Genomic DNA, 12,756 nt, shown 5'->3' on the forward strand with positions numbered 1-12,756 from the left:
TGAACATGTTCACATTATGTCTTCACACACAGTCTGAGCAGGATATGTAAAAACACTCTTCTTCTCTCACATGCACACACTATTTACACACACACACACGCACACACACACACGCACACACGCGCTTACATCTCTGAGGCACCGGGATCCTCCCTCTCTGAAGGTTGGCTTACATCGGAAGTTAATCTAGAGAGACAAAAACAAATAACAAACCACAAATATTGGCACAAAATACCAAATAATTGCCAGTTTGATTCCAGAGAACATCAGCAGCAGGGCGGCTAATCGCTATATGAATACTGAACAGCTGGAACAGAGAAATACGTCTTCATCTGCTCTGACGCAGTGATGCTGAAGTGTGTCTGAACCTGAAGAAGAGGCCTGAGGTGAAACGTGCTGTTCGCTCCACAGAACCACAGCAGTCTCGTACCCATCATGCATCTGTCATAAGAAAACCTCCAGCAGTCAGTTTAAGCCTCAACAGATTTACAGCAACGTTCCCCAAAACTCAATTCTCAGAAATAAGTGTCAGACTTAAAGGATGAACTTAATGTTTTAGAAATGTAATGACAGTGTGTGTGTGTGTGTGTGTGTGTGTGTGTGTGTGTGTGTGTGTGTGTGCGGTACCTTTTCCAGTTGCTCTATGCAGCCGGTGTGAACAACGATCTTACAGGCAGCACATTTCCTCCTGGGGGCCGACTTCTTAAAGGAGAAAACAGACACACAGCGCGGAGGGCGGTGAGCAAACACAAGACGAACACAAGCTGTGCGAGGACGCGCACTGACGACACACACGCCCGGATACACACTGATGAGAGCGCACACACACACACAGATGTGCTTCTCCTCCCATTCAGTTTAAAGAGCTGCAGCAGCCTCTTATCACCGGCGTTATCAGGACAATGACACTCCTGGCGTGAGAAGAGACACTTTGACATTTTATAGTTTTAGTTATTTTTCTACACAGTCATCAAAACTATTTTTAAAACAATGCTGCCATGAAATTCACACGTTCTTAACATTGCTGTTGATGTCATGTCAGACCTGCAGCACCAAGAAACTGCACTCGTGTCTGCAGGTCAATGTCGTCTAACAGCTCAGACTACAGATGAACCACAAGGTTTAAATTTTTATAATCATTTTTAAACTTAAAGGGAATATTTATTACAAGCTACAGCCAGCAGATGGTTAGCTTAGCTTAGCATAAAGACTGGAAACGGGGGGAAACAGCTAGCCTGGCTCTTTCAAACGTCCACCTGCCATCACCTTTGAGAGATGTAACATGTGAATCAGTGAGCTTTAGACGTGTTAGTAGGAAGATTTGGACAGAGCCATGCTAGCTGTTTCCCCTTGTTTCCAGTCTTTACGCTAAGCTAAGCTAACCAGCTGGGGTCTAGATATACTCATTTAACTCTTGGCAAGAAACAGATCAGCATATTCGCCAAAATGTTGACGTATTGCTTTAATAACTGAGCAAAAACACATCATTTGAGTAAACAAGGCTGTGAAAACAATAAATGTGCACTTGTAAGGGAAAGAACAACAGGCTATGGATTCGGCTCAGGTGTGACCCCACTCATTCATCACACAGTGAGACTAGCAGTGAAAAATAATAGGCAAACATTCAACCTGCCAAAGTGCTGTTTGCCTCCAATAAATAACATTAGTCTGCTGGCCTTGGCCTTATAAACTACTCATTATGGGTAATAATACGACAGCTGATAATGGACTGGTCAATAGGTTCACTCTTGACTGTCACAGCGAGCAACACTTAATGGCAGAGTGCTATTCTCCCACAAAAAACAGCCCTTGACTCATTACTCATTGGCTGCTGGCTCTGATTGTTCTCACCACTGAACCTTTGCATGAAGAAATACGCCACGTTCAGGAGCGCCACGTTCTCTTTGAAGACATTCTGACGAAACGTCGGGGAACGACGGGCGCTGGACAACCGAGCCGAACCTTTCTTTCTTTCCTACCACATCAATCGTCTCAGGACGCCTCATTTACCACACAACTAGTACTTTTACTTCTGACACTTCAAGTATATTTTGCTGATAATACTTTTGTACTTTTACTTAAGTTTGAGTCAGTTGCAGGACTCAAGTAAGACAGTTAGCACTAGCCCTAGCAGGCTAATGTAATCTGCTAGCATGTTTACTGCTGGATGAAGAGTTTGCAAATCATTTTCTAAATTTTTTTTTATCAATCGTTTAATCTATAAAATGCCAGAAATTGTGAAAATTGTAACAGTTTTGCACATGACATCATCATGTGACCTTCACCTGCGAGGTCGCTCGAGAGTCTCCCTGCAAACTGCTGAGGAATCACCTCCAAGCTGCCCGGTTTTTCTTTGAGGACCGAGACTAAATCAGGCAGATTCAGCTGAGCACAGGCAGGAATCGGCTCGTTCGGGTCAACCGTGACATGTCAAAGCAGTCTGAGATTCCACTGAGGTCACGCAGTGCTGATGGGATGCTTATTTAACCAGACGTACGACAGAGATCAGTGAATGTATGTCTGTCTGCCCTCAGTGGAAACATTCAGACGAGTCATGACATTACTGTCCGTATTAAACAGTCTTTGTCAGACGTGTGTGGCTGGACAGAAGGTCCACATCAGCTGTGATCAGACAGCTCTGCACAGCTCACTTTCTCTGTTTTCCGAGCGGCTTCTTCGGCTGCTTTGTAGACATGGTTCATCTGAGTGAAAGTGGAGCATCCTGTTTAAGAAACGCTGAATTACTGGACAGTATTTAAGACCAAAGCAGACAATACGCTCCATTTCCAGACCGCTGGGACCACCTGCTCTGCGCACGAACTACGACTGACCGTGAGCTGGCTCATATTAAGTAGAAAAAGGCAAAACATACAACTGTTGCAGCACAGTGGCTGGACTTAATCTCCTCTCTGTAATGCCTGGCTCAGGGCCAGCGTCTGCCTGGCGTTTAAACCCACCACACCTGGCCAACCACAGCTCGGCCAACCAGGTGGATTCACAAGCTTTTAAACCTGGAGCTCAATAGGAACTACCTGCTGCTGATTCTGAAGTCATCAACTGTTTCAAGGCTTTGCATAGATACATAAGACAGACAGGGACGTTTCCACTGATGATCCCATGAAGTTCAACACACAGCGGTCAGCGTGGACAGCACTCACTGCGGTCTTCAGCAGGCAGGTGTCCTCTCCCAGATAACAGAGCTCTCCTGAGCAGCTCGTCTCCATCCACAGGTGATCCCCGTTCACTGCGTTCTCCTGCGCGCGCACACACACACACACACACACGGAGGAAGAATGCTGTAATAATAACTCATCTTATCCCCGTGCGTCTCGCACTCAAGATTATTTTCAGTCACATTAAACTGCAACCATATGCACATAAACACTCGCTCGTGAAAGCGGTCAACGAGTGTGTCGAGCACATAATTGCCGCCGTTGAGTAGGTGGGTAATTTCACAGTGCATGTTAATCTGCGCCGCTAATCAAAACAGCGCAGGAGCAACAGGTTCAGGTGGAGACACACACCTAGACGCACGCACACGCCGTCGGCGGCTTACACAAGGTCAGCCTCTGTGGTGGTCCTTCAGACTTTTGTGTTAGTGAGATTATTACTGAAAGAAAGTACCCACAATGCTCTGCAGCGACAATGCCCGACTGACGCCCGGCCAGTTGTTTTCACTGACGTTTAACTATTGCTGACATGGTGATGATAAGCGACCAACTGGCCAAACAGAGCTGGACTGTGGAAAGAGAGAAGAGCCAAAGCTGTCTAATCTTCTTATCATCCCTCTGTCTCTCACTGATCTCCGACGCTAAATCATAGCCAAAACTGTCTCTGTCACAGCAGTCGATCAGCCACAGTAAATCCCTTTTAACGGCCATTTGTAAACATTTCCACCCCCTCCTCCTGTAACGTCTTCCACCCAGCAGGAAGCCCGAAAATACAGAAAGTCAAGTTCTTCGCTCTGCTGCGATTCTGTCCTTCTGCCCGAACCTCGAGTGTCCCTGAATATGGACAAACACGCTCTGACTCATCAGCACTTAAAAGGAGGCCACAAAGCCGCAGTAAATCAACCACTAAGTGTATATTAATGAGCGGTTAAGCACAATGATTATATATGAGCGTGTGTGTGTGTGTGTGTGTGTCGTGCAGAGAGCTAAAGGCCAGCGATGACGTGGTGGAAGTGTCCCCGCAGACCGAGCCAGAGGGGAACCTCAGATGAGGGCCAGCAACAGTTTGTCTGCTTACAACTTTTAATTAACAACAGGGCACACTTTATTTACTATTCATGATGGATGCGTGATTCACCCGCTGCCTGATTATACAGCCAAACAGACTGTTACAGAAGTGACGGACGGGCGAAAGATTACGAGCCGACAAAGATCAGTGCAGGCTTTACATCCCCACGCTGACATCCTGGTTCTTGCCAGCGTTTTTGAACTCGATTGCACAGGATTCGGGTTGTTTTTCGGTGAGTTTGAAGTATTTTGGATGCTGTTTTCGTGCCCAAAGAGCCTTGTTTGTTTTCTTTCCAGCGCCTGCTGCGCTCCAAATTGAAAACGCACCTACACTGTTGATCCCGAGTAAAAACCTCCCTCTGTCACAGTCATTATTTTCTTGCTGAATCAGATAAAAATAGAAGCAGGCCTGCCTTCCGTTGGGCTCATTGTACACAAGGTAAAAGTTGGCAGCAGTTATTTCTGCTCAGCCTGCTTTAAAAACACACACTCTCATCACAGAATCAGCTCGAACGGGATATGTTTTGACTGATAACTGTGGAATGAAATGGCTGAATTTGTGGTAGATTTCTCGAAAAACTGAAAATGTGAGTGGCTTAAAGAAATCATTGATCGTGCTGTCTGGTTGATCTTCTGGATCTGGCTGAGTTTGATTTGTAAGGTCTGAGCAGGTGCAGGTGATGACGGTTTACATTAAGAGTCACTGATTACAGAAAATGTCTTCTTTCACTCAATTTGGCCTTTTTCTGCTGAAATGTGGCTTTTTACAAAATTGCAGATTTTTTTTTTTTTAAGATTACATTTTGTGGCATTTTTGCCTTTAATGGACAGTTTGACAGCTGAGGCTCCAAACTGCACGCTCAATGAGACCACAAACTGCTCCAAAGAGCTTTGGAGTCCCTGAAAAGGACAAAAGTGAGTTTTTGCATGTTTGTTAAACAGCTTTGTTATTTTATTCACATGGATTTCAGTGGAAATCAAGTTGCCAACCAACATTTTTGATGCACTTTCTGACCATTTGTGTCTCATTTCTGAGTACTTTCCACATCAATTTGTCGTTTCCTGAAGCATTTTTGGGGAAATTGTTTTAAAACGGCTCTTTTGCTTTGTTCTGTGAGGCGTTATGTGAATGACATCCAGTCAGTCGCGTCCCATGAAGCCCTGACACCTGAAACTGTCTTTCCCGCCACGCTCAGCTATCAAGACATTTTCAAATAATGATCAAAAACCAAAAGAAAATTGCTGCTTTTGATTTCCACACGAACATACGGCTGCAGAAACCAGTCTGCTGACAAATCTGTCGGCACGAAAATCCAAATGTCATTCAGTGACTCAGCCAGACGGAATAAGGACAGCGGAGACGGGGGACAACTGTCTTTTTGTGCAGTATTTCAACCTGTACTGATGCACACACAAGATGTCCACTTCACAAGATTTCATGTGTACAATGTAGCAAAATACACATGTAAGAAAAACACATATGTAAAGAGGAAACAGATCATTATTCGTAATCAAAGATGCGATCTGAGTGTCTCACCGTCCAGTCCACGCAGGCACGGAGCTCCTTGTTGGGCCCGTTGGACGCAGGAGGCAGGGAGGGCTGCGGAGGGCCGAGGTGCTGGAGGCCCGAGCGGGAGATGGCTTTCCTAAAAACAACACAAAGCAGAACCGTGATTGACAATCAAAGCCCGAAAGAGAGGACAAAGAGGACGGCGTCATGCTTATGTATGACACAGCTCTCTCACCACGGAGCAGCTAAATCACACAGAGAACCAGATTTCAGCATAATTCAGTACCTCCATTAATTATTCATGCTATGAGGCCGCGTTTCGGCGGGTTCAGCTGGAGATATTTGGTCGAGGAGAAGCGGGAACAGCTTGGAGGAGAGAGTGCCAGCAGCACTTTGGGGTGACGGAGACAGATCCGTCCTGTCAGAGCATGAGTCAGCAGTCATCTCATGTTTCAGCTCTTTTCTGTCATCTCAATGTATTCCTCTGTTTACATCCCCTGCTTCATCCCCGTGCACCTGTCACGTGTTCACCACAGCGGCAAAAGACAAATCTGTCGCTGCTAAAATGGCCTTTAAACGTCTGTATTTGATGGAGACCTTTTGGTTACTTCACATGAAGGTTCTGTGTTTTCCACCGAGCTTTGAGTGGGGAAGAGGTGACGCCGCGTGTTCAGCTGCACCAATCAGAATTTATCAGCGTCTGAATTAAGATGTGATGACAGCTGTGGGCGGCGTTGTTTCCTTATGCTACGAGCGACGTCAATCAAACCTGATCAAAACATGCCCACGAAGTCCTGATGAGTGTTCACAGTCAAATCCTTCAGAAATAACAACTACAGTTCTTTTTTTTCCAAACTTAAGCTTTGACTGGTGCTTAATCATGAACATCTGAAGATTTCAAACCGTTCATAAAACATCAATATCTACAGATGAGCGTGTGTGTGTGTGTGTGTGTGTGTGTGTGTGTGTGTGTGTGGATTTTGGATTTTGTGGATCTGGATTTTGTCCAGATGTTCAGACAAACTTTCTCAGATGTGGAAAATTCAGAATTAATGAATTAGAAGGCGGGGCGGTTGATGAGCACGACTTTTATGGTAAATTGGTAATTATGGGAATGAAAGGGTGTGTGTGTGTGTGTGTGTGTGTGTGTGTGAGTGTGTCTGTCTGTCTGTCTGTCAGTGGAAAAGGTTGCACACAGCATCTGACCCCCCTGTTGAAAGTTTCAGTGGCCGTCTGTCTAAAATTATCAACCAGGACAAAGAGGAGTCCATTTACACACACTGTAACCTGATGACACACCCTGACACACACACACACACACACACACACACACACACACACGCAGGTACGCGCCCTCACGACTCCAGGGATAAAAATAGTATTGCGTGGGTGACAACAGCACAAAGGCAAGGACGTATGGTGACTGGACATATGTTACATAGAACAGGGGACCACACACACACACACACACACACACACACACACACACACACACACACACACAACATGAATTCAACGATGAAGGTATAGATGTATAGTTTGGGTGGGAATGATAAAGGACACGACAACATGGCAGAATCAAGTCCATTACAGGAAGTAGGACGAGCAGCCGGACGGTCCGACAGTTTTACTGAGACACTTATTCTGAAGTGAAACCAAAGGCAGAAAGCTGACGTTTGACACCTGTGCAGGAGGTTAAGCTCCGTTCTGTGAATGTGCTTCACCTGCTGTGGTTTTTCTTTCATTTTACTCCGTTCATGAGTTCTGTTTGAGGATATGTGACGACCGTCGGAATATATTTTGAAAATCACCCAAACAGGAAGTGAGAGCTGGTGGGTAAAATGTTACTGTGACCATACTGTGTGTGGTGTTTGTGCGCACGTGAGATGATCCACACATGAAAGCGTGCACTCGAGTGTGTTTTGTTTCCAGAGAGGAAAAGTCTGAGATCTAAAAAAAGACCCTGCAGCATCAATATATCTGACTTGACGAAACACACAGTTAAATATGCAAACACACACAGAAACACACACGCGGCGGACACTGTCATCCAGAGGTCACGGACCACCATTATATCTGAGTGAGTTCTAATCTACTAAAAGCAGACAGGATCACAGGCATTAAGGCGCACTCCTAAAATCTAAACACACAAAAGACTGCAGCGGTCCGCACACACCACAACCATGGCTGCACGCACACACACACACACACACACACACACACACACACACACACACACACACGTTCACTTTGCTTCAGAGTTATTTTAAGTAGATTTGTCCACAAAAAAGGCAGTAAAAGTGCATCAATCTAAAAATACATCACGCTTAAAAGCATTAAAAAAGCAAAACTAAGCGCCACATCCAGCACGAACAGGCGGCTCCTTTTTGCCTTTTACAAAATAATTAGTGGAGCTGAAGAAAGACGAGCGAACACAAACTCTCTCAAAGAACATCTTGGTCTTTGACTGACGACGTCTGCACGCCGGCTTTGTGTGCGCAGAGCAGACAAAGGCTGAGAAGTGAGATGGAGACAGACGTGGAGACACTGTGACATCAGGACATGTTGCAAATTAAAAACCAATTTGCAACAATTTTGATTAAATCTCATCAGTGTTGCAAAAGGTGGGCATGCTCCCTCAAGGTGTTACAAACTGTTATCAGCCCGTCTCGACCTCCAGGAAGTTGCCCCCCCCCCTCCCCCACGTGTCATGTCTTCAGATGAAAGCCACTTTCAGCTAACTCACAGTTAGCATCAGAAAGACACCGCGGAGCACAACGCTGCAGCTCGCTGGTGATTATTATGGGCTGAAAACGGTCTGTGAGCATGAACACGACCGGCTGGAACACACATGAAATGACTGGTCGTCTTTAGGTGAAACTCAGCACACTTTGTTTGGAGTCTGGCTGATCTGAGTAATGCACACGCAATGAGCAGATTCAGCTTCTCAACCACAGTTTCCTTCATCTGGTAATGATGGTTTTTTGTTTTTTTTACTGGGAAAATCTGTTGAAGTCAGACATATTTAAATGATTCCCCAGGTTACATGTAGAAATATTCTGACTGCACATGCTGGTGTCCCCTGCTGCTTCTCTGACGTCCGCCCTCCCTCTCACTCCTCTCCTCATGTTTTCACATCTAACTCAGTGAAGTAAAGTTCCAGTTAAAGCTGCTGATTGTTGGAACTGGTTTTGGTGACTGAAGCGTGTTTCACAACGATAAAATCACTGTTTTTGTAAATGGAGTCTGGTGGCGCTGTAACAGCTGCTGAAGGTGGTCTTCTTTAAGAAAAGCTCCCTCTCTGCAGGGATCCTTTTCATAACACTGGCAGACACTTAGAATAACTATCTGAGCAAAAGCAAGCACGTCCAGTCGCTGCGCTTCGGCGGCGCTCTGGTGGGATTGCATTGCGGTCCGTTACGTGGGCGCCGGCTGCAGCTCTTTCCTTCTGTACTGGACCAGTTTCAAAACCTGTTGTCCCCATTAGTCACTAAGACACAAATACACAAACATCAATAATACTTGACCAGAATATGAAGAGCCAATTTAACTACTAATATATATATAATCTACATTCCCAAGTAGTTTAATTCATAGAAAGGCATGTTATGTTTTAAGATGACCACACGTATGTTCTGAGGTAAAACTATCAGGTAACCACAGCTGTCAAATACACGTAGTGGAGTCGAGTACAGGTACATTAAATCTGTACTTTAGTACATGAGTGAATGTACGCTACATTAAGAGAGGATGTCAAGACTCGACAACATGTTTCAGCAGGGATTAAAGTAACTGAGGTCAAGCACAGTTGAAATAATGGAGGACTAACGCGCTCATCAATCAGCTGTGCGATCAAAACGTGTTTTCACAGATGGAGAAATAACCGGCGTCTCCTCGGCTGAGGTGATACTAAAAGACGTCCAGCAGGAGAAACGATAGAGGAGAGAAACGGACGCTGAGTTAAAGCCTCTGATGAGGAGATTAAAGTGAACTCTGAGCAGAGGAGCTGAACAGCACCTCCTCTTTCTCTCCTAATGCTCCCTTTCTTTCATCCCTTTATCTCTCCCATTCTGCCTTCACTGTCTCTTGAACTAATCGCCCTCCTCTTCCTCCTCCACTCCTTTTTGTCTTCCACGTCACGTTCTGTTTTCTCAGTCTGCCCCCCCCATCGCCTCCTCCCCCTCCAATCTCCCCTTTTCTTTCTGCTCTCCCTCTTCCACCATTCCTCCCCTGCTCTTCTTTCTCATCCTCCCCCTTGTCTCCTCTCCTTATTTTTCCTCCTCCTCCTCCTCCTCCTCTTCCAGCAGAGGTGGGTTGTCAGCGTTGCCATGACAGCAGCACAGTGGGAGCATCGGCAGCTCATCCAGTAATTATACTGGTGGAGAATCTGCTGTATGCGTGTGTGTGTGTGTGTGTGATTGAGCGACTTTACAGTAAACTGTTATGCTCTTTCTTAGACAGAAGCCTCGTACGCTGAGGAAGATGCAAACTCTAATTCCTCATCTGTTTTCTAAATAAAACACTCCTCAGTGAGCACAGAGGAGCTGACGGTTACTACAGGACCACCTGTTTGTGGAGCTCAGCACCATTCAGGTGATTAAGGTGGGAAGGAAACGGGTCCCTGATGGTGGGTGGCATCACAAACACTCGCCTCGACGCCGCTTATGATTACTGATAAAGTCAGAGCAAAACTAAGAGCCACAAGAATAACAGGCAGCTGCAAGTGGGAGGAACCGAAGCGAGCATCTTCTGACTCGTGGAGCAGAAGATGTTGAGATCATGTGGGAGAAGTTGGTTAACAGAGGAGACACAACTGCACCAGTGTGGGTTCAGCACGAAGCCAGTTTCTCTGCGCAGGCAAGCGTTTGCTCAAAGGGATGAAAACGGCTAAATCTGCTCGTTTGTTACAAGATGAACTACATTCAGAGACTCGGCCGTTGAGCGTGGTCAGCGTGGAGGTTTCTTTGTGTGAAACGAGTCTTAAAATGTGTGTGTGTTTGTGTTTTGGGCAGATTATGACGTGAGGTGAGTTTAGAGCGGAGTCTGAAGCAGCAGGATCACATCGTCTGCTCCAGATGTGCATACTGTGGTTATCTTTTGGATAAATAAAAGAAAGGGGAATGAGCACTTAATGGCAGAAGTGCTGCCGGCTCAGGGTCGGACTCCACGTTGTTATCTGAAGCTGAGCCAGAAGCGACCCAGACCAGCTTCGGGTCGGTGTGAGTAACAGCCACGAAGGCTCATTTCAAACATGTTCTCAGCACCTGCACAAAAGCCCGACAGCTTCCCACCAAAAAGAAGTCGTTCCACTTCAGCCTGACATTTAGGCAAAGCAGCGCCTCGAGAATCGATTCGTTTCACTCCTGGTTAACAGGAAAAGCCGCGTCACGCCGATTCTAATCCCCGTCACAGGCAGGATTTCAAAGGTTAACACAGTTTCACTCACCTGTAGCCGAGAAGCCGGTGAAACCAGCGCACTCTCTTCACCCGCCCTCTCCTTCCTCCCCGTCCACCTGCTCCTCCAGCATTTATCATTATTACTCTGAAAGGATCTCTCACTTGTTCTGCCGCTAACATCGGAGCGGACCGAGTCGACCGACAGTCATTTCCCCACACACTCGCAGCACAGGTCAGGTAATTATGCCAATCAACGTGACGGGCGACGGAGACCTGACACCAGACATCTGAGCTCTGTACTCTGTAACAATGTGTGTGTGTGAGTGTGTGTGTGTGTGTGTGTGTGTGTTTTTTGATTCGGGTTGAACTTGCGTAAGTAGTGCAGAGTTACGATTTGCCTTGAGATTAGGTCTGGTTAGAGATCAGGCGTGAGGCCAGAGCAGCCATGAGATGAAGGTTACAGGAAATGAAAGCAGTCAATGGAAGGAAGAAGCAGCAGCAGCGAGTGTGTGTGTGTGTGTGAGTGTGTGTGTGTGTGTGTGTGTGTGTGTGTGTGAGCAGTGGTGTCCAATGAACTATGACACTGGATCCACTACACCTCAACTCTCCTTGCTCGATCAGAGGTAATAAGCTAATTCACAAGCACTGACAACAGAAGAACCATCAGAATAATCATTTTTAGACATTACAGGTAAGTTAAACTGGGGAATCCATCGCCTGTGCTTATTGGCTGACATGACCAGGAAGTGAGTGACATAAGACAGGTTTCCATCCAAACGTGGCTCAAATTTTCAGACACTCAGCAGGTGAAAATGCGGATTTTGCGAATATCACCGTAAAGCAATCCAGCACAACACTGCTGCTGATCTGATCAATCATCTCACGGTATACATCATCACATCACGTTCACCCCAGCACGCTGTCATCAGGTGGACATCGAACGACAGTGAGCTGTTTCAGCTCTCTGTCTCTCTCACTCTGCTGCTGCTCTCCACCTTCTCCTCTGTGTCCTTTCCCCTCTTCATTCCCTTACAGGTGAATCTATTTTTGGAACATTACGTAAGAGATAACCTGGCAAAGACAAGCTGGCAAACACACTCACACACACACGAGCACATGAGCTCATGCTTACATATGCACGTGCGCGCACACACACACACACACACACACACACACACACACACACACACACACAGGTTCTATTAAGAGAGGCATTTAGCTGAATGTTTGTGCAGCACAGTTTGACTGATTTGGGGATTTAAAGGCCAAGAATTTAATTCCTGACAGTGCAGGAAAAACCTCAGAAACCAGGATCCAGAGGATCCGAATGTCTCCTTGTGACCAAAAATAGAAGAACAGAAGTACTGATGAAATTAAGACGCATTCTGAAACAATGAAATGCTTTTTAACAGAAGGGTTTCCACAATAAGAGAGTGTGATTCCTCACTTGTGTCGCTGCGTAACAGATTCCCAACTCAAACTGTCCAGTTTGTGCTTCCATTTATATCCACACCTACACATGATTTCTACAAAATCATGTTCTGGAACCCAAAAAAGTTGAAACTCCATGTAGTAACATCCTTCATCCAGTCATCCAATCATGATCCTCTC

At 45.9% G+C, this 12,756-nt stretch overlaps 1 protein-coding gene across 8 annotated transcripts in view; it reads right to left on the reverse strand.

The window, feature by feature from the left end:
- dgki (diacylglycerol kinase, iota) overlaps positions 1-12,756 on the reverse strand; it is a 61,277-nt gene that overhangs the window by 25,921 nt on the left and 22,600 nt on the right. For 7 of the 8 annotated variants that reach the window (XM_076722904.1, XM_076722900.1, XM_076722905.1 and 4 more), the window contains exons 2-5: positions 5,776-5,884; positions 3,159-3,254; positions 628-702; positions 130-186 (exon numbers count right to left, since the gene is read on the reverse strand). In XM_076722904.1, the coding sequence (XP_076579019.1) occupies positions 130-186; positions 628-702; positions 3,159-3,254; positions 5,776-5,884 (337 nt within the window). The remainder of the gene's footprint in view (positions 1-129; positions 187-627; positions 703-3,158; positions 3,255-5,775; positions 5,885-12,756) is intronic. The other variant, XM_076722899.1, reaches the window with a different exon arrangement.

The sequence above is a fragment of the Chaetodon auriga genome, chromosome 22, assembly GCF_051107435.1.
Source record: "Chaetodon auriga isolate fChaAug3 chromosome 22, fChaAug3.hap1, whole genome shotgun sequence".
In the NCBI taxonomy this organism is placed as follows: Eukaryota; Metazoa; Chordata; class Actinopteri; order Chaetodontiformes; family Chaetodontidae; genus Chaetodon; species Chaetodon auriga.